The sequence below is a fragment of the Stigmatopora argus genome, chromosome 7 (assembly GCF_051989625.1).
Source record: "Stigmatopora argus isolate UIUO_Sarg chromosome 7, RoL_Sarg_1.0, whole genome shotgun sequence".
Lineage (NCBI taxonomy): Eukaryota > Metazoa > Chordata > Actinopteri > Syngnathiformes > Syngnathidae > Stigmatopora > Stigmatopora argus.
Window position 1 is genome coordinate 6,390,119 of NC_135393.1, and position 22,034 is coordinate 6,412,152.

General features: G+C 39.9%; 2 protein-coding genes across 11 annotated transcripts in view; both read right to left on the reverse strand.

Annotated features, from left to right (window-relative positions):
- Window positions 1–1,744: 1,744 nt before the first annotated feature.
- On the reverse strand, window positions 1,745–16,957 carry pecam1b (platelet and endothelial cell adhesion molecule 1b). Of its 9 annotated transcripts, XM_077604198.1 has the most exons (16): window positions 16,282–16,951; window positions 16,154–16,186; window positions 13,737–14,033; window positions 12,887–13,168; window positions 12,538–12,810; window positions 11,025–11,297; window positions 9,950–10,228; window positions 9,591–9,869; window positions 8,495–8,596; window positions 8,349–8,379; window positions 6,729–6,808; window positions 5,046–5,099; window positions 4,158–4,247; window positions 3,700–3,756; window positions 2,489–2,511; window positions 1,745–2,000 (listed from the first exon to the last, which is right to left on the reverse strand). In XM_077604198.1, the coding sequence occupies exons 1-16, from the start codon at window positions 16,325–16,327 to the stop codon at window positions 1,899–1,901; spliced, it is 2,301 nt and encodes a 766-aa protein (XP_077460324.1). In that variant the 5' UTR covers window positions 16,328–16,951; the 3' UTR covers window positions 1,745–1,898. The 9 variants fall into 9 exon arrangements, 6 of the variants coding, with proteins under 6 accessions (XP_077460324.1, XP_077460325.1, XP_077460326.1 ...); XM_077604199.1 differs by lacking the exons at window positions 6,729–6,808; window positions 8,349–8,379 and having other exon boundaries at window positions 16,282–16,845; XR_013300813.1 differs by lacking the exons at window positions 1,745–2,000; window positions 2,489–2,511; window positions 3,700–3,756; window positions 6,729–6,808 and having other exon boundaries at window positions 16,282–16,955.
- Window positions 16,958–18,820: 1,863 nt separating this feature from the next.
- rptor (regulatory associated protein of MTOR, complex 1) overlaps window positions 18,821–22,034 on the reverse strand; it is a 96,742-nt gene continuing 93,528 nt past the window's right edge. For both annotated transcript variants that reach the window (XM_077605151.1, XM_077605150.1), the window contains exons 35-36: window positions 21,601–21,730; window positions 18,821–20,306 (exon numbers count right to left, since the gene is read on the reverse strand). In XM_077605151.1, coding sequence (XP_077461277.1) covers window positions 20,238–20,306; window positions 21,601–21,730 — 199 coding nt within the window. In that variant the 3' untranslated portion in view covers window positions 18,821–20,237. The remainder of the gene's footprint in view (window positions 20,307–21,600; window positions 21,731–22,034) is intronic.

Consider the following 22,034-nt stretch of genomic DNA (forward strand, 5'->3'; position numbering starts at 1 on the left):
ATTTCATTTGCATGAGCTGCCTTAACATTTGATTGTTTCAGAGCAGACATGTTTACATGTTTTATTTCTATTTGTCATCATTTTATTTATTCAAAGGGGACAAAATGTTATTGTCAGGCATGACCCACCTGATGATTCCAGCAACTTGAATAACTTGCAACTAACTATAAATACTGCAAGTACTACTAGTCATTATTTTCCACCACAAGGTTGCGCTGAAGACTGCATGCAGCAAAGAAAAGCATACGTTTCCTTTTGATTTTCAATCTAAAAAACATATAGAAAGAGATTGGTTTGGGATTTACAATTAAGGGCGGGATGGCGCCTTGAGTGGTTAGCACTTTGGCCTCACAGCTCTGGGGTCCTGGGTTCAAGTCCAGGTCATGTCCACCTGTGTGGATTTTGTATGTTTTCCCCAGGCCTGCGTGGGTTTCCTCCGGGTACTCCGGTTCCCTCCCACATTCACAAAAAAACATGTATGGTAGGCTCATTAGACACTCTAAATTGCCCCTAGGTATGGGTGTGAGTGTGCATGGTTGTCCGTCTCCTTGTGCCCTACGATTGGCTGGCCACCGATTCAAGGTGTCTCCCGCCTCTGGCCTGGAGACAGCTGGGATTCGCTCCAGCACCCCCTGTGAACCCCTGTGAGGATAAAGTGGTTCAGAAAATGAGATGAGATGATATGAGATTTACAATTAAGATTACATAATAAAATTCACAATTTACTATACAGATATTTTGGTAGTTGTTATAGACACTCATTATTCATATTGTGGCTTTGCCTTTTAAAGTCTGCTCTGTAGTTATTGTGCACCACAAAAAGCTAATACATAAAATAAAATGGAAGCTGACTGGCTATTACTTTTCCCTGTAGTTCATCATGACAAACTTATGTTTTTGGAATGTGGGGTTCAACCAGAATACCCAGAGAAAACCCAAAATAGAAGTCCACAAATCCACAGCTAGAGGATTTGAATACAATCTCTAAATTAAAGACATGTCCTAAAAGCTTTTTACCCATGAATAAGAGAAAAAGTACATGACTCATCAGAAAAAGCCTTAATAGGCTAATTGCTCTGACCATTGGTGTACTCAAGGTAAGTTATTTTCTATTATTCATATATATATATATATTTTTCCAATGGTAATGGAGTGTGTCACTTAAATTATTTCAAGCTTGGTACTCACATCAGAAAATGACAGCATCCTACTTTTCAAAGGCTTTCCTCTTCAAATTTCCGTCTGTCTTTGTTCTTGAGCATGTTGGCATGGCAACTAAACGTCAGTGTATTCTAGAGCAATACTCTTTCTGAAATTAAAGAATTATTAAAAAAGGAGTAATATTTTTTTTTAAATTTCAATTACAGTTAATGTATGAACTGTATTTGTCGGTTCTATTGAAACAAAGAACCCCTGCTACTCACGTTTTGAGATGAAATTCCTGTTACAAATAAGAAAAAAAACACTAGAAATTGATGTTCTCTCATTACATTGTTAATTGCTTATACTATATGCTTATAATAGAGCTCTTTTTCAACACAACAAGACTATTTACCGCCTTGTTTTGTTTGAACAAAGCTCATTGTTATGCAACCAAAAGCTTTGGTATGAATAGAAAATAATAAAAAGAATAACGGAAATGCACAACTAACTCCAATGAGTGCGATGAACATAAAAAAAAATTAACTATGTGTGCTGTGCATGTGAACTGTTATGCAATGTGAACGATATTATTGCTTACAGCAAAAATTTCACATGCCTTTATTTAAAAGCAAATATTTACAGCAGTCATTTATGTTGGAGATAGAAGTGTCAGATGGGCTGCGGGATTTTACCCAGTGTTATCACAACATGCGATTGCGGTAAAAATCATGTGAGAGAGAGAGAGATTCCTCTCATTAATCCACTGGAACGGGGAGATCCTGGAAGTTGGTGTGCTCCACTGGATAGTGATTCATTTCATGTTGTTCAACATTGAGATCAGCATACTCCACGGAACCCTGCACACAGAGCATAATTTAGCATTATGCTATGGTCATATTGGCACAGGGAGACACAGGAATCAAATTCTGTACAGCGACTAATTACTATTACAACAAACTATTAATGTGCCATCAGGGCGTTCGGTCACGATGGTCAAGGACACAAACAATTAAGTCGAGACGGGCCCCAAAGTAATTTGACTGAGGCGCAGCGCGGATCTTGGGGCCGATAAGGAAGGAAAGCCAAGCCCAAACGGCTTTGTTCTTGTCTGGAAACTTTGACCGTGGTTTCCCTTTTGCAATGGATCATCAGCCTGCTAAGGGTTACAGGGAGGGAAAACTCTCCGTGACTAGCATGCAATGGCATGTAGTGAAGCCCACAAATACTTAAAAAAAATAGTTGAAAGGAAAAATGGACCATTGTCATGTCATAGTTGGACCTGTTTCAACAAATAAAATACGCTGTAATGTGTCATACTATGCAGTTTTGATTGCAACAAACTCACATAACCAGGAGCGTCATCAGCACCTGCAAAAAAAAAGAAGAGTTACACATTAGGTGTACTGCGTGTATCCCGTTTACTCATGGTTTGACATCAGGGTAATAATCATGAGCCAATTCACTAAGGCGTGGACATGGCTGACTTTGGTGACTCACTGTTGTTTCACCAACGAAAAGCATTGGAGCACCATTTGTTTCTACGACTGTCGATTTCTTTCACAGTCTTACAAGAATACAACATTTTTAGTCACAATTGAACAGGAAGTCTTCATACACACAGGGATGCTTGACGGCATCTAGCATCTGGCTGCTTTTCCAATAACAGGAAGTTCCCCTCAGCAGTAACAGGATACAGTCAGTTTGGTTACTTTAGGTAAACTTGTCCAACCATCAGTGGTACAAATGCTAATTGATTCTGGGCAAGGGCAATCTTTGAACTACATTTGCTAATAATCTTTTGCTAAGATGATTAACCATTAAGTTTCAGTGTTACCAATTGTTGTTGGCTTTTGATGAATCAAATCTTTCTTTGTTACATCTTACTAGCTAAATATCCTATATTAAAACATCTGTGGCTTATTGTGAGGCATATGTATATTTTTTTCTAAATTTTTATAAATGAGTATTTCTGGGGCGGCCCAGTGGTACAAGTGGTTAGCGTGTCGGCCTCACAGCTCTGGGGCCCTGGGTTCAAATCTAGGTTGGTCCACGTGTGTGGAGTTTACATGTTCTCCCCCTGCGTGGGTTTCCTCCCGGTACTTCGGTTTCCTCCCATATTCCAAAGACATGCATGGTAGGCTGATTGGACACTCTAAATTGCGTTTATGTGAGCAAGCATGGTTGTCCGTCTCCTTGTGCCCTGCGATTGGCTGGCCACCAATTCAGGGTGTCCCCCGCCTCTGGCCCGGAGTCAGCTGGGATAGGCTCCAGCACCCCCCGCGACCCTCATGAGGATAAAGCGGTTCAGAAAATGAGATGAGTAGTTATGAGGCACTTGATAATGTGGAATCTTTGGTAATTATAATACAACAGTTTAGAATTGGGTGTCAATAAATCATTTTTTTTATTGAATAACATTCTACTAATTACCAAAAGACTATCCTCACATGCACACTGTAAATGTTGTTGTAAAAATGAGTAAACATGCAAATTCTCTTTTAAAAAGTACCATTTCAAACTGCCCATTGAAATCGAGCAAGAACACTTTTATCTTACCATGTGGGGAATTCTGGAGCTCGCTGTAAACTGTTTCAGTGCCTTTCCTCAGTGGTGCTGTTAAAAGAAATTAACATATTCTAGTCTTCTCATCAACAGGCAAAGTATCGTTGACTTCAACACCCTAATTGACGGAGATCCCATTCTACAGTGTTGAGCTCACAGGATAATGATGAAAAGCGTCCGCATATCAGAGAAAAGCGCAGCAATTAGCGCAACCCTTCCTGTTTATACCATCTATAACTGTCCTGCAAAGCCTAACAGTTATCTCAAAAGTTCTAACTACCTGGAGACATCTTGATTAGGGGTAATTAGGCCCCTCCTAGGAAGTGCTGCTCTCTTATCAACTAACAGGATGGTATTTAGGTTACAAGAAGATATAAAACGTAGGAGTAATGAATGTGAAAGGGGAAATAAAATACATCTCTAAAGGGTAGTCAGAAAAATAGTAACATTACCTCTGGATATGTCTGTTGGTTGAGGATGCACCACTTCAGTGTACTCCACATCAGGCTCATTAGACACCATGCTGCTCTCTTCGTCATTGCCTGCATTATAATAGTACAGTCATTAATAAAAGGAGTATTCTGATCACTTAAACACTATCAAAGGCAATTACCAAGAGTCGTATACTACAGCACGATGTGGATTTTTCTATTTTGATTCTTTTTTTTCTTCAATGCATCAAATTAATTTTATGACTGTCGTAGGCAGACGTTCCTAGGTCGTGACCGGACGTTTCGTCGAAAGACGTTTGGTCCCCGGACGTTTGGTCGACCGGACGTTTGGTAGAACGGACGCTAGGTAGACCGGGTTCGCATGCAATTGATAGATTTTAACATTGGGTGAATACGGATTTCATGACTATTATTTAACATTGAGTGAATAGGGTTAGGGTTAAACAAATGAAAGTCTCGTGACTCAAACCTCGGGACTCGCGAACCCGTTCTACCAAACGTCCGTTCTACCAAACGTCCGTTCTACCAAACGTCCGTTCTACCAAACGTCCGTTCTACCAAACGTCCGTTCTACCAAACGTCCGTTCTACCAAACGTCCGTTCTACCAAACGTCCGTTCTACCAAACGTCCGTTCTACCAAACGTCCGTTCTACCAAACGTCCGTTCTACCAAACGTCCGTTCTACCAAACGTCCGTTCTACCAAACGTCCGTTCTACCAAACGTCCGTTCTACCAAACGTCCGTTCTACCAAACGTCCGTTCTACCAAACGTCCGTTCTACCAAACGTCCATTCTATCAAACGTCCGTTCTACCAAACGTCCGTTCTTCCAAACATCCGGGGACCAAACGTTTTTCGACGAAACGTCTGAGTACCCATCAGGTTTACCTGTTTGAGGCGGCCTCTCGCTCCACACGCTGATGTCTACCATCTCCACTTTACCTGCAAACAAAAAAGGAAAGCAAAATGGTCATAATCGGACAGAAAACCCAAGAACAAATAAAAACTTAAAGTTAAAATTACAGAGCCACAAGAACAGTTTGACAATTTGGCAAGAGATTTTATCATTTGGTATGAAATGAAGCCTGCATGCAATTTTATTTAGCTTTGCATAATGTGGATAAAATACTAGAAATTTGCAGTATTCATGTTTTGGGCTTTCAAAGAAAAACTATTTGACTTTATTCAGCTCAATTAAGTAATTGCTGATGGCATCATTTATCAAGTGCACCAAATTATTTAAAAGTTTTGTAAACCATGGTTGCGTTAATTTTATCAGTAGTCATTGATATCCTTTAGTGAAATAGTACATTCAATTATGGTTACAAAAGTGCATTGCTTATCCCCAGATGGTAATGTATTCTTACGTTGTTTGAATAGGGGTTATGGGATTAATTTCCTCTGCATGCTACGCACATTCAAACCAACAAAAGATGTTTTGTGTCAACATAGGAAGTTTTGCGCAGACTCCATTGTTTCACTTGGTAAAGGAAGTCACCGTTGTGCATTCCTTTTTGGGAAATTCATCAAGTTAGTGTTTGGATTGTTTGGCTTTATGTGCGCAATCTTACGTAGAAAAAAAAATCATTCAGAAGCATTTTAAAATGGAGAATATTCGCTACCTGCAGCAAAATGAATGCGGATGACACGCATCTAAATCGAACCAATTTATTTATTCTAAAATAGTTGGAGCAATTCATGGAATCAACCAAAATTTAAACACACATCGTCTGAAGGTAATAAAAACACTAAAACGTACAAAGCAGTCGCAACATTGCAAAAACATGCACTCGCTCACCACACTTGGCATACAAAGAAGCACAGGACAAAGACAGTGATGTTAAATATAAATATAAAAATAAAAACAAAAAACAAAAGGCCATCTAGATTGCAGGGGGAGGGGAGAGGGAGCAGCAGGAGGCAAGTCATTTCTCTTCATCACATCCCTCTATACTTAGAAAATAACCAGACAAAAGGGAGGGCGATTTTTTGGGGGTGTTTTCTTGAAACAATGTTGTTAGTTTGTTAGTTAGTCTCCCCGCCCCTTGCAAAGAAGGGCATCTCTACACTGTGGCTGGGATACTGAAGCTGCTCCTGTTGCTGATGTCAGTGGGAAGCGACACCGCGCTAGCTCGTGTCCCATTGGTCACCCTCCCCTCCATGCCATCATAGTGTGGCACTGCGTCTGGAACAAGATGATAAATGGGTGCTCTAAAAAGTTTGCAACACTTGACAATGTCATTCACTAGTATTCAATTCTAAAGCAGCTTCTTCCTGCTTTTCGAGTAACTACCCCTACGACAATTCCTGTTTTGGTTGCCTCGGGAATACTACATAAAGAGCGACAATGTACATGCAGTATGCCAACGGCTAATCTCTCTCATGTAATAGGATACCAACAACAAAACAGATTTTTATGTTAAACAGAGGCAGTCAGGTTACACCAATATGAGCCTTGCATGCATATTAGAACTTGATGATGGAATGAAGTTGGTTCACAATGGCTACCGCATGCTATGAAATGAAGACAGCTGGCGGAACACAAGAACAAATTTAGAAAAAAAAATCTACCTGGGGCTGCATTATTAACCTCTGTGTCGCGGGTTAGACTCACTGTTAACGAGTCATCTGATTTAGGGCTCGAAGGCTTTCTGAGAAATGGTGAGAATAGAGTCAACTGGACAAAATCTAAAAAATATATCAATACCACAATACTACACATTGGGTGTGTTGAGGTCAACTGGTATCAGTTTAAAGTTTCAAGTAGGCAACGGTTCCCTCTCCAACGTAATTGTTGCAAAACAAAAACACTAAAACTATGGAATCCAAATACTGTACATGGGAAATAAATGTGTATTTTACATCTGACCTGTCAAATGCATGGTAGCTTTGGAAAATAAGAAAGTACCATCGAAGATCATAAGAGTTCAATTTTAAGATGAACTCATTTCCTCACTAAAGGCAATCTGTTTTGATAGTTGAAAAATAATTTTGAGTACATATTGGAATATTTAACTCTTAAGAGCAAATGCACTCATACTGTGAGTAATAGCTGTCTCTCAATGGACTTAACCGAGCAAAACAAGAATACAAAACAACATTATGGTGACATCTTGGGTGATCTAATGCTCTGTATTTTGTTTGTTTGTTTTGACCAAGGATGAACAAATTTTGGGGGGTTAAAGAAAAATAACAAAACTTTACCCCTTGAAGACCCGCTGTGTCAAATTATATTTATTCTGGTCACGTATTACATATGAATCATTATTGTATATTTCCAACTACTTTTACTATATTTTTCATTAATAAATGAAATTATGAATTAACTCTGGGTATGACCCCCCATGGCACTCTAAAGTTGATTCTTGACCTAAAATTTCATAATATTTAATTTGATGCCTACCATTGACAATGATAGATGTGGTATTCATTTAAACGACGCCTTGAATGCTTGCGTTTCAGTGTAATTGATGGTGCTAGATGTCAAATTTCTTGACTGACCATACAAACTCTCAAAAATGTTGCTATCATGAGACGGCCAGTCCACTTTGCACAATGGGAGGAAGTGGAACCAATATCCAGTCAAAATATCCAGTCTGTGTTTGCACTCATAAAAAGTGGACAAAAGTATGGGGGATACGTTTTCAGGATTCAGATCATCATACTTTATAATTCACCTTAAATCCAATTAGGTATAAAATACGCTTAGAATTTGACATAGTTAAAGTGCTTTTGCCAGGCAGAAACAGACATAAAAAAAAATAATCAAGATAAGATATACTGATAAATCGCAAATCCAAAATTCAAAGTGTTAAAAAAAAATCTAAATGTCGGTCAAAAAGAGGTCAATAGAACAGAGTTTTTATGCCAATGTATTTATATATAAAACTGTAGTTTTAAAAGATTTTTTCATGGTCCATGTTTAAGTAAAAAGAGTTCATCTTGTTCTAATTTTTTAAACTATCACAATACTCTACGCTACAGATTGTATCTTGATACATTTTTGTGCATTATGACGTCCGTATTTCGAGATGCTAATTGATTGGGTCACCCAAGATGAAACCTTTTGTCTAGGAACCCTCCATCGACCCTTATCATCTCAGCCAACTTAACAATACACATCCACTATGACTAGCGCAGCTATACATCATCTGTCACATTGAGAGGAAGCAAGTAGTGGAGCCAACTCACACTGACAATTCAGCAGCTGCTTCCCTTTTACCTACAATAAGAGAGGAGATGTGAGAAGAGCAGAAGGAAGTAGGCGGGAGAAGGTTGCTTCATACATAGTCAAACTAAGGAGGAGCGAGCTGCTGCGGGATCGTAGGTGTCTCTACCTCTCTTGGACCTGAAGCACAGCACAATGGCCACCACCAACACCCCCAGCACCAAAAGACAGAAGCCCCCGATCAACGCCTTTTTCCATAGGGCCAGGCGCACTGAAAAGAGAGGCATATATGAAGGAAAATTACACTTTTTAGGAATAAATCAAAAAGTAAAAATGGAATGTGCTTCTCGACCATTGTACAAACTGTGTGATAATCAGAGTGGACTTTGCATGTGGATCTTGAGAAAAAAGTTTGCCTATTTCATCCATCTCTTCATACCACTATTAATATGTGGTGAATGCAGAAACCATCAATAAGGTGCATAATTCCAACGTAATAGCCGCATATATATATAATACAGGGTGGCCAATCAGTTAATACTTAAATAGTTAAGAATGTTAAAAACCCAATGGCGATCCCCTGAAAAGATCGCAACATTCTTAATCATAACCATCCAGAATATGACAACTAGGGCCACTTGACGGTGTAATGCAGGGGTCGGGAACCTTTTTGACGAAGAGAGCCATAAACAATTCATATTTTCTAATGTTATTCCTTGAGAGCCATACTCCGAATTTAAAAGTCAAAATACATGTAAATGGGTGTCTTTTATTTGAGTAATTTCACCACTTTTAAAGTGGAAAAAAAGAATACTTTTGACAACATTCTTATGCAGTTGCTAATCAATGAGAGTATGCATTCTAGCAGAGTCTAATGCAAAAAAAGAAGACTAAAGCACCACTGGACGTAGTATCTCAGTTCTGTCACCAGCGGGTTCTATATTTTAGCTCATAGGGTTGGGGAAGAGCCAGATGCACCCATCGAAAGAGCCACATGTGGCTCCCGAGCCATAGGTTCCCTACCCCTGGTGTAGTGGTTCACTCGCCTGACTTCGGTGCATGCAAGAGTGAGATGGATTCCAACTCGGTGGCGATCTGATTGTGAATGGGAATGGTTGTCTGTCTCTCCATGTGGCCTATGGTTGACTGGCGACCAGTCTGGGTATTAGTCTGCTTTTGGCCTGAAGTTAACTGGGATAGGCTCCAGAAAGCCTTGCGAGGATGCGCGGTACGGAGTATGAATGAATGAATATATGACAACTTACCTTCTATGGTGACTGGTGCACTGCGGACGACATTGTTGGCGTAATTTAGGGCCTCACAGTAGTAGCTACCACTGTCATCTTTGCCCAACGCTTGAATCTGATAGTCGGTATTGTTCTTATCGGAGGTGGTGGTAAAGATAGGCTTGTTGCTGTCATCGCGGTACCACTTAAAGGTGATGGGTGGGGTGCCTTTTACACCACAGATGAGGAATAGATGATCCCCCTCTGCAATTTCCAGAAAGTTAGGGATGACGGTCAGGGTCGGATGAGACAGCGGCACTGTGTGGGAAAGGCAGAAACAGAAAAAGGCTGTTCGATGTTCTCTGTAAGTTTGCTTGTTCGGTGTGTAAAATATTTACCAACAACAGTGGCATCTAGTCTTTTGCTGAGTGGCCCTTCTCTCTGGCTGTTCTTGGCCTCGCACATGAACTTGTTGATGTCACCAGGGTGGTTGATTGTGATGGTGAAAAGTGCCTGTTCAAAAGGCATTTTAACAATGGCCATGCTTAGTTGTTCATAGTCCTGAAGCAAAGTGTAGTTTATGGGTAGACTGCCTGTATCCGACTGACACAGGATCTTGAAGGGACGTCCTAGCACTGCCCTACCAGCCACGGAGATTCTTGGCGTTGATACAGTTACTAGTAAAGTTGGGAAGCACAACAACAACAAAAGTTGAAACTTAATTCCAAAAAGCATTTTACCACAAATTCCCCTTCAGGACTCTATTTTAGTATCGGGTGAAATATCAATATAAAACTTACATTGGTGATATGGAATTAAACTATAGCACTCCCTACCCCCACAGGATTTGTTTTACCATGATTTTTTAAAATAATTACAAAACATGTCTGAGATCGTGTGTGAATTTGCCATGTTTGTGATTTGCAAAGTAAAAATTCCAAAGTTGCAAAAAAAAAACAAGGGCAACTTTGGTACGAGTCATTTTTGATAAAAATGTGCAAAGCATTTTTATGTATGTTTGCTGTCTATGCCATTTACCTCTAAGATTGATTACCGGATTTTCCGCACTATAAGGCGCACCTTCAATGAATGGCTTATCACAAATGTTGTTTCATTTACTATAATGCGCACTGGATTATAAGATGCAGTGGTAGCAGTAGGCAGTGTTAGTAGTGGTCGTAGGGGATTGTCTTGTACATCCACTAGATGAAGCTGGTGGTAGTAATAGTAGTAGTGGTTAGGAGTTGTGTTATATACATTAAATCGATGGAGCAGGGCTTAAGGGAATTTCCTACTGTGATAAACCAATATTGATCCATATATACATTGCATCAGATTATAAGGCACACTGCTGGCTTTTAGTTGCGCCTTATTGTGTAAAGGCAGGCTGATGAAATCTTAAACTATCTGAAGAGATTTTTTCCCGATTATGTGGCTTAATCAGAAATACATAGTAAAAGACCTGCATTTCACCTTTCGGTCGGACTGTTAATAGTCGACTGTATTTCCTGATGCCCTTGGCTTGTGCGATGCAGGTGTAGTTGAAATCGTAGAGCAGGGCTTTGCCCACAAAAACGCCAGTGCTCTTTTGGACTAGGAGACTCTCCGGTGGATCCATTGTGTAAATCAAGTCGTCCCTGTGGATTCTCTCTAAAGCGAAGCTGTCACTTTTGCAGCTCAGAGTCATGTATTCCCGTTGAAAGACTTCACTTGGAGACATACTGAGAGTGGGCACTGAAAAGAGTTCTGTGGATACAGTCAAACAGATCTTGCATTACCATTTATCCACCAGGGCACAGGGCAGAGGCAGTATACACTCTGGATAAATTGCTAGCCAGTCATTCATGCTGTACAATAGAACTACAATTTGCACCCTTTACTCACTTCCTTGTTTACCACCATTACCACATGATCACTTGAACAAGCTTTTGTCTTTTGTGTGACACCCGAGATCCAAAAGTGTGAACCAGATCCGGTGTTCTGCCAGATTTTACTACCCATTGAAAATTGCTACTTTGCTCTTCTGCACATGCACGCTTACATTATGTTGCGCCCATAATTTTTGGCTCCATTTGTCAAGACACATTGGTGTCTAGAGCGCTCCATCCATCCATAACACACACCCTCGCAAGGGTTGCAGTGTCGTTGGAGCCTATCCCAGCGGACTTCGGTTGAATGGCAGACTACAGCCGAGACTGGTCAAAGTCAGTCATGGGTCATGCAGAAGGACAGAAAACCATTTGCACGCACAATTATACGGTCACCGAGAGGGAAGCAATCCCATGCTTGTCTACATCCTAGGCAGGCGAGTGAACCACTACACCAAGGGTGTCAGACTCGGGTTGGTTCGCGGGCCGCGTTAACGTCAACTCGATTTCATGTGGGCCGGACCATTTTAGATATAATATTTAGATTTTTTTTATAAATGGGTTAAAAGAACTGGATTAAAAGCCCTGAATATTCAGTTTTTTATAGATCTAAAACAATGTTTATTTTATCTTTTTTTTTAAAAATATATTTTTAGATTTTACAAAATGATTTTTGAACTAAAAACAGAAAATATGATTAAAAAAATTATTGATTTAAAAGGGGGAAAATCAGGAAATTTAATATACATCTATACTCTTCATTTTAATTTGATCCTAAAACAGAAAGTCGGCACTGATGATTTACTTTCCCGGGCCACACAAAATGATGCGGCGGGCCAGATTTGGCCCCCGGGCCACCACTTTGACACATGTGCACTACACCATCAGATGGATAACAATTGTACAACGCAATGTAAATAATATTCATATTGTCATAGATTACATTTAAAAGATCTTTAAAAAACAGATAAATGATCGCTGCCAGCCCACTCAGTCAAAATGGATTGGATGTTTCTTGACGTCAACGGCAGCCAATGAGTTAACCGTGCTCCCACTGCATTTACAATATCTCATTTTAGTATTTGAGAATACAAGACAGTACATTAGACAGCTCTTACCAGTCACTGCAACCTTTTTTGTGTCGACTTTCACAACATTTCCCATTTCCAGTCTGCACTCAAATTCCTCTGTGTCCTTGGCCAATGCGATCATGCTGTGGTTGACATTGGTGTTCCCTCTGCTGAGAAGCTGAGTCCCACGGCTCAGGTAGAGGTGAACATTTCCCTGCATCTCGGGCATAAGGTCTCTGATGCCACACATAATGTCAAGTCTGTCTCCTTCGTAGATTTTACTATAAGGAAAAATCTCCAAAACTGGTGCAATGGAAAGCTCTGTTGGAGCAAAATAAACGAGTGAGGGAAGCTTTTATGTTTGGAAAAAGTGAATGAATTCAAATGCCCTGTGTACCTTTGACTATGATGGTCATAGTGCCGCTCTTGTCGGATGGAAAGGACTGAGGTGTCACAAAGACGGTGTAGGAACAGTACAGTTTGTGGATGCCGACACTGTTGAAACGGAGTTTGACTTCTGACTGGTTGGAGTTAACGCGGTCCTCCAGGATCTCTTTGGTGCCATCATAGAAATAGAAAATGATGGCGCCCGTTTCTCCGGGCGCTGTGCACCTGGCTGTTAGCTCCTCCCCCTCACTGATCATCGCAGTTTTCAAATTAAGCAGAGGTGTAGAAAGACCTGCAAGTTGTGATTGTAAATTCTAATTAGTGGTAGCTTAACCATTATAGAGATCCAAGATGGCGGCGCGCACGGGTGCAGTGGCTCTTTGCTCTCCAGTTTGTTATTTATGTTTCTACAGGGAAAAAACACATTTTGTGGAGTAGCACCACCAGTTTCGTTATACGCAGCTGTTGCATAATGACAATAAAGGCTTTTGGTTTGATTTGATTTATAGCGCACACATTCGACTCATAATCTTCCATTGAGGGACCAACGACCACTTGAGTTAATTTGACCTTAAAAAAAATCAACATATTTAACTACATGGGTCAAAATAATCCAAGAGATAGTCAGCTTCTTGTTGATCAATTTTTTTAAAGTGAAAATAATAATAACAACAATGACGACGACGACAAACAAGTGTGATATTAATAATGCTAATAACAATTTGTAGTGGCGACAATTAAAAACAGGAACTGCAGCAGCAACATGATAGGGCCAAAAGTGCATTCATGACAAAGACAGATATTCCCGATTCATTCTTTTTTGTTGAGAATTTCCTGCCGTGAGTGTCTAAAGAACTTACCAGTGACTGAAAGTTTCTTGGCCTCGCTGGTCAGCCTCTTGCCTTCAATGTTGATCATACACTTGTATTTGCCCGTGTTGAAGACCCTGGCATCGAAGAGGCGGTAGATGAGGTCGCCTGAGCTGCTGCTGGTCTTTGTGTACACTACGATGCTGTCTTTGTAGATTGTGTACTCCCGACTCAGAGTCCCTGAGCCTGAACTGCTGACCAAAGCCTGACAGCGCACAGTCACATTGGTGCCCCGCGCCACATTGGAACCGGGTTCGAGGGATATGCTGATATTTCTGATAGTGAACACTAGAAAGTGGGATTTAAAAAAGTGTTAGCCTCACAAAGGCACAACGTAAAAGACATTTCAGCTCACTTAAATGACTTTTGAATTTGTATTTGCTTTTGATGGCTTTACTTTGTGATCTGAACAGCACATTTGCATATGTATCTGTATTGAGAAAGGCCATGAATAGCTTTTGGACAAGTCTTAAAGCCTTTCCTTTGTCACCATATGACTATGTTCTTCAAATAGGGACAATTTAATGTCTTATATTTTTGTATAGGGTGGCCCGGTGCCGATTGGTTAGCCCGTTGGCCTCACAGTTCTGGGACCGAGGCTTCGATCCCAGGTGGGTCCCTACTGCGTGCAGATTGCATGTTTTCTCAGGCTCGCGTGGGTTTTCTCTTTGTGCTCCGGGCTCCTCCCACATCCCCAAAAACATGCAGAGTAGACTGGTGGAACTCTCTAAATTGCCCCAAAGTATGAGTGTGAGCGTGAATGGTTGTCTGTCTCCTTGTGCCCTGCGATTGGCTGGCCACCAATTTGGGGTGTCCACTGCCTTGTGCCCATAGTTAGTTGGGATAGTCTCCAGCACCCCCTCAATCATTGTGAGGATAAGCGGGACAGAAAATGAATATTTTTAATAACAATATATGCAAGACACTGGAAGTGTACATGTACTCCACAATGGAAAAGTGTATGTAGCGTACAGTTAAGTATCAACAAAGGGTGGGGCAGGTCTAGACCACTAGACATGGTAAAAACAGGTCTGAATACAGACCATTTTTTTCAGTATACAAAAGGATTTGTTTGACAGCACATATGGGCAAAAATTCAAACAATGGGAAGGTCAGAGGAACTCAACAACTATAATAGAGAGTTGTAGTCATAGCAGATGGATACTGTTTGTTAGAGTCAACATTAACTGAGCATCATTCACAGCAGGTCCTGATGAAACATAGCATGTCACCAGATGAGTCAAACGTTCCATCGCCGTGTGACCGAAGCGTGTGATAACGCTGGCTAGCATGGTCTCATAGCCCTTGATGGTCAACTTTTCCACCAGAACACACACTAACCCCCTTTGATAACAATGTTTTCCACTAACCCACGTTGCTTCTTATTGACTTTGCAGATGACGATAGACCTTATTGATATGTACGGTGTAGGTTTAAAAATGCTATTAACTAAGGAATTTTATATATACATAGATTCATTTTGTGAACCGCTTATCCTCACAAGGGTCACAGAGAGTGACAACTATGGGTACCAGGCGAGGGAAACACCCTGTATCGGTGGCTAGCCCCTCACAGGGCACAAGGAGACGGACAACCATACACGCTCACTCATAACAAGGGGCAATTTAGAGTGTTCCACTAGTCCCTGCATGTTTTTAGTACCACGGGGAAAAGGAATGCAAGCCCTGGGAGAACATGCCAACTCCACACAGTGAGAATCGACCTGGGACAAATGCACTAATTCTAAATCCAAATTTGTCTAAAACACTGCATGAACCCTTAATGCACGAGTTATGATTTTTTTTTTAAACCCTTTACACTGAAACATAAGCATTCACAGTCAGTCTTAGTTTAAATGAATTGGATTTCTATTGCGATCAATGGTATGCGGTGAGTTATATATAATGAAACTTCAAAACAAATATCAACTAAGAGCGTTATTAGGGCCATAACCAAGTGCATTTGTGTTTTGATGAATTTTAATTGAATTAATTTATACATGTATTTATAATGACAACAAATTATAATGGGAAAATTACAATTATAATTAATAATTAGACACAAACAAAAATAATTGTTAATTATTAAGTGTTATTCACTTGCTCAAACAAGCCATAAAGGTCTTAAGAGTCCCTGACAAAAAAGATTATTTATTTTATCCCTCAAAAATAAATTACCTCAAAAGTAGACTCTTGCTCTATAGAAAGATCAAGTTTTTAAAGTGTCATTTTGAATAGCTGTGCACTGTAGGGATGACTGTTTCTGAAAGATTTAGAATTTCAAATATTCATGACAGACATTTGAAAACTATCAAAAACACCATCAACTGCCACAAAAAAGTGGAAATAAATATACAATTTTCATTCTTCCTAAGAAACTGCATGCATTCTCCAGTGTAGTGTACTTACTCGATTGAGCATCGGCCCCTCTCTGTGGATGGTCTTGGAATAAACATAAGAAAAAAAGCACCTGATTAGAGATGAATCAATCGACTTGTTTCTGCCAAAATAATTCCTGAAGGATAACACAAGCTTACAGGTGAATATGAGCATGCAGGACAACAGAAGCAGAAAGCGGTCCATCGCGTCGAAGGAACTTTACTCTCGTCCCGTTGCGGCCGACGGTCCCAGACCCTAATGGCCTGGATGGGAGTCGGTGGGATGTGTTTGGTGGGCGGAGTGGCACTAAGGTGGCGCCTTACCTCTGTTCAGTGGGCGACCAACTGCGTTTATCATCCCGAGCAGCCAGCGGCTTGCCTTAATTTGACAGGAAGTCAATGTTGTTTCCTCAGGATGTCCACGCCAGCTCACTCTTTGCTGCTGTGGAATGTTCTCTCCATTTGTTCATAGATGAGTGTGTATGTAAGAATGACAGTCATAACAATGTTTGGCCATTTTAAGTTCAGTAGTCTGATCTTTGACCTCTGGTTTGTTGCGAGAGTTATAGATTGTAAAAAGAACAACAGAAGGCCCACATTTTGGCATTCTTTGTGGCGTTTCCTGAGGTCAGATTTATAAGCAACTGAAAATTCGAGCTGAAAGTAAATCAGAGACCCAAGCGGCGAAGTGAGTTTAGATTTAGAATGCAGGAGCGATATTACTTTTTTTTTTTTTTTACCAGCCAGCACTCAGGATGGCTGTTGTACTCTATTATTTGGGTCATTTCAGAATTAGAGGACATTTTACATTTCACATTTAATATTTTCCACGTGCAAAATACAAAAATATATGAATTCTCTGATTCAATTTACTGTATATGTACTTAATTTACTGAGTCAAAATAATAATAATAAAACTAGGAGAAAATAATCCGTTAAATACAAATAAAAAAACATCAAATGAGTCTGGAATGTCCCTGAAATATAATTTTTCTTCTCTCTCACTACTGTAGTGACCTGAATGTTAAGACCAACCGTTATGTATACATGTGCATCTGTGTATGTATGTATGTTTATATATATATATATATATATAAATATGCATGTTTATATATGTATATTTATATATATATATATATATGCATGTATATATATATTTCAGCAACACGATTATTTATCAATTAATTCATTAAATTATTACCTATTTATTTATGTCTACAATGTCTTTTCCTGTGTCTGTATTCTCACCCTCTAGCTACTGTGAGAGTGAAATTCGAATACGGGATGAATAAAGTTATCTAATCTAATCTAATTTAATGTCAGAGCAACAGCTACAATGACATTTGGGAATGTTTAAAAAACATTAAAATGAAGTATTATTCATGAAACACATATCCTTCAATTTGCATGAGATTCTTGCGACCACAACCATTTTAGCATTGTAGAAAAAAAAAGCAATGCTATAAATAGTAAATTTCAAAATCATGTAATAACATCTGACTATGAATCTGTAAGCTCCAATCAAGCCTTTGGTAGTTTATTGGATAGTACTGATGAATATGCAGCTAAGAAAAAACAAATAACTAAACACTTTGTTTTCCAAGACCTTTGAAGTCAAAGCCTCATGATGTAATGACTCAGTTAATGGAACGTCAAATCCCTTAGTAGCAACTTGAGTTTATGCAAATTTGAGAGACTACAACTGAGTGACAGGGTGCACATTTGAATCCTTCAACTGTTTTCCTTCAGCTAAAACAAAGTAAATATAAAGTGGATAGATGCCAAAATTAGTGTTTTTGGAGGGCATCCATTATTTTATACCCAGTAAGTATACACTTGTTGTCCTCATAAGAATTGCTCAGTTGTCATGAAAATAGAACAATGAAACTTCTTTCCAAGTGGCAAAACATTTGCACACTTGACAGTACAATAAGAACTATCAAATGTGTTTCCTTCCTTTTATGGTTTGCTGGATAGATGGAAAGACTACCTTGAGGATTTAAAGGAGAAAAATGAGTGGGAAGAAAGAATAGCAGATCCATTTGAGAATGAAGGAGTCACTTTCTGTTGGAGAAGTTAAAAAGTCAATAAAGAGGAAGAAAAATGGATAAACTTGTGTTCCGAGGTGACATACCTGAGGCTGAGATGTTTGAGGAAAGGGACAAAGGCCTCGTGCAGTTGTCGGAACCAAAAGAGTTAGATTTGGATGTTTTTTTTATGGGTTCAGTAGAATTTGGCAATACTGAATGCTAAAAGGACATCTGTTCATGTTCAGGGTAGGTTTTAGTAACTTAATCCCATGAGAATCAATAAACTGTAGGCCTATAAAATACCTGTGAGGATTTTTCCGAGTGTTTGTGAATTTAATTTCACAAGTGAAGTACTGATATAAAGTACCGTATTCAAAAAATGTCAGGAAACTATACAAATTTGTGAAATAAAATCTATGACACAACAATGAAGATTTTATGTCAGAGTACCCAGAAAGGAACTGTTGTACTGCATGGTAAAGTCTCAAATGACAAGAAATTCAAATGTTATTACATCAATAGAGGTTTTGCTGCAGTTATTGCATTAGGGATTAGTTTCAAGCCCCTTCATCTTTGGTCATGGCTGCCAGATGAGGTTAGACCAGAACCCCCAAGGACCATCATGTTTAGAGATGACATTGCGAAAGACATCACGAAAGGGAGCAAGATCCAATGATGTATTTGGTTTATTCACCTTGTGTTTCATAAACCAGAGAACAACACAGGCAGAAGTCACAGAGACAAACCTGATTGTTTTTAAAGTTCCTTTCACATGACTTTAAGTCTCTTGGTTGCTGAAGTAAAAACTTAAAACTTGACGCAAGAACATTGCGACAACTGGTGTTGTGCCAGACCAACTGTGGCTGAGGGTGTGCCACGCTGGTGCACAGAGGGAACGAGTTCTGTGGCTGAAGGGTTCACCTCTAGTCAACAGGTCCCATCCCCTCTTAGGCTCAAGCCAAGAGTTGAAGGTGGGATTGGAAAGAGGAGGAGAGGCAGCCATTTAAGTGCAAGTGTATGTGTGTGTGTGTTTGGGTGTGTAACTAAGGCCTTCACATTTCTTTTTCGTTTCACTCACACGGAACAAGGCACGGGAAATTATACATATGGAATCAAAACACAGCATTGCCAAAAATGATCAAATAACATAATGAAATATAAATAAAATGAAAAGTGAAGAGGCACATTGGTGGCGATGCTTTTTTCCACCAAGCGGGGCTGCTCTTCAATTGAACTGAGACTGTCAAGGTACCTGAGTGAGGTTTGGGAATTCAATAGTTGGTTTAAAAAAAGAAAAAAGAAAGAAAGAAAGGGTACAGTCCAAAACACGATGTTGGGCACATGACAGTCGCTGACACAACTGTTGGTCTTAATGACCACGTTAAGAGATTTTGAGTTCTTTTGATTCTTTTTGGGGAGATTTGGAGGGAAGTATTATTACATTTCTATCTTGTTCAGACTTCTTTACCATGTCTGTTTGAATGTAAAAAAAAAAAAAAAAAAACTCAACAATGCTAACATGAACTGGCACAAAGGCCAAGACAAATAATGATATTTTCAGAATTTCAAGGTGAGCTGCAATGCTATGGGGAGCCCACAGTTGGGCATCTTTCTGAATTAGACAAAAATGAGTATATCACCTCCATCCTTCCAAGTGGTGAAACTGCTGGAAAATAGGTGTGAAGCGTTTCAGGAGTCCTAGTAGTAGTTTCATCATACATGCGTGTCGTCTGTGTGACCCCTTGGCCTGAGGGTGGGGATCAAAGGTGATGCAGGTAGTGACGTTCGCTCGCTGCGAGGCGAGGAAGATTGGCGGCTTCCGCTTCTATAAAATACAACTTCTTTTCATCTCTATTTAAATATACACGCTCTTCAACACAGCCAAGTCTACAATCGTTAGCTTTACAATAAGAATAGACAAGGATAATAATAAGAACATGTTTGTCAGCAGCCTTAACTGGAACATTCAGGTGGGGATTGCATATGTACAAGATGATGTACACACTGGGTCAAGTTCTCTGAAAACAGAGTGGCTGGGTATTTAGGTAGTGAGGGATAAGGGAGTTGGAGATGGATGCTGGCGTGTTATCTGAGCCGCTTCTCAGCTGAGTAGATTGACATGTAGTAGTCATTGCTACCCACTGCTAGATGAGGCTGAAGAGAAAAGACAAAGACCATCAGTAGCCATATGAAACTTAGAAAACAGTACAGTGGTACCTCGTGGTACGACGAAAAAAATCGATCGAATAATTCGCCCGCGATACGATCAAAATTTCGAGATGCGACCAAGCCAGGTGGCCATGACATGAGAGGCTGTTTATCATTGTAGCGCACTGTCTTTTTTTGCCGCATCTCTTTCGCGTATAACTGATATCTACGAGCACTAAACGATTTATTCAGACGAGTTTCGACCAGGAAACGCACAACGCGCATGCGCAGGCAAAAAAAGAGGGCTTTCTGGGTAATGAAGTATACTCGTGCACACAACACCCATAGGCAATGGCACCCTTTCTCAGAATAAAACTTCATTAACCACAATCAATACGTGGGTAAGCTCAGCTATTGCATTTTCTGTTATTCTTTCTAAGGAAAGAAGCTCCTACGATTGCTCAATCAAGACTATTTCTCGTTGCCAAGTGGTCGTGTGTTATCCTATTGTGAGGACATTTGTGTGCATCATTTTCGGAATATTTTGAAGGAAATACAACAGCAAACAGCCCATCGATAGTGAACGTGAGGGTGGAGGCATGACAAACCGCTAAAACGGAAAACAAAGGTAACAAAAGATTAAAACAAAATTAGAATTCAGTTTTGTGTAAAGTAACATTAAATGTATGTTTGAGTGTGTCAGTATATATTTATCCAAGTTAATTTAAATGTTTGTTCGTTTACGAGTGCCGTGGATAAAGTCCCCCAGAACATCACCCCCCTTCCGCGTGTGTCGTTGTCTCTACCCTCCGCGAAATGCGTCTAATTTTACCTCTATTAAACACATTTTATTACTACTAAACCACTCGTTATTTATTCCTTTGTCAATATATGGCAAATTAGAAGAAATAAAACATTTTTTCCAATCCAATATCCTGTTTTTGGTATTTTTTCAGAGGGTTGGAACGAATTAATTTGTTTTCAATTCATTTCAATGGGAAACGTTCGCTCGAGTTACGAAAAGCTCGACATACGAAAAGCTCGACATACGAAAAGCTCGACATACGAAAAGCTCGACATACGAAAAGCTCGACATACGATCTCAGTCTCGGAACGGATTACAATCGTATGTCGAGGTACCACTGTATTGAAAAGAATTTCAGATGAAAAGAACATGATGACATGACTGAATAAACAGCGGCTGCAAATGCACCCGATGACTCAAAAAACTCTTGACATTTTCTTACGTGCATTCAAACATGATACTAATGAAGTGGACATAAACTTTGAGCCAGGTTACCCAGTGGGGATGGAAGGCTAAACAGCTGATGGCCCCGATCCTTTGTCCCATGAAGCCGTCGTAGTATTTGATGTTGCTGATCACGTCACCATTAGCGTTGTACACAGCGATCAACTGGTTCATTGATCCGCTGCAGACAGACATACACAATCACGTCAATCTCACAGGCCATCATGGATGATTTCAATGCAGATCTCGTTTTACACATTGCCCATAAAGCAGAGACAGATAGCCAAAATTAAAAAACACAAAAAGTGCACATTAAAAGGTTAAATCACTGGCCATGACGGCTATAGATGTTCAGTCCATTTGGGCTAAGAGAGGCTGGATCGGTGCCAGCCCTCCCCGTGTGTGGTCGATTGGTCACCGGTCTTTTGGTCGCCGGTCTTTTGGTCGCCGTCTTTTGGTCGCCGTCTTTTGGTCGCCGTCTTTTG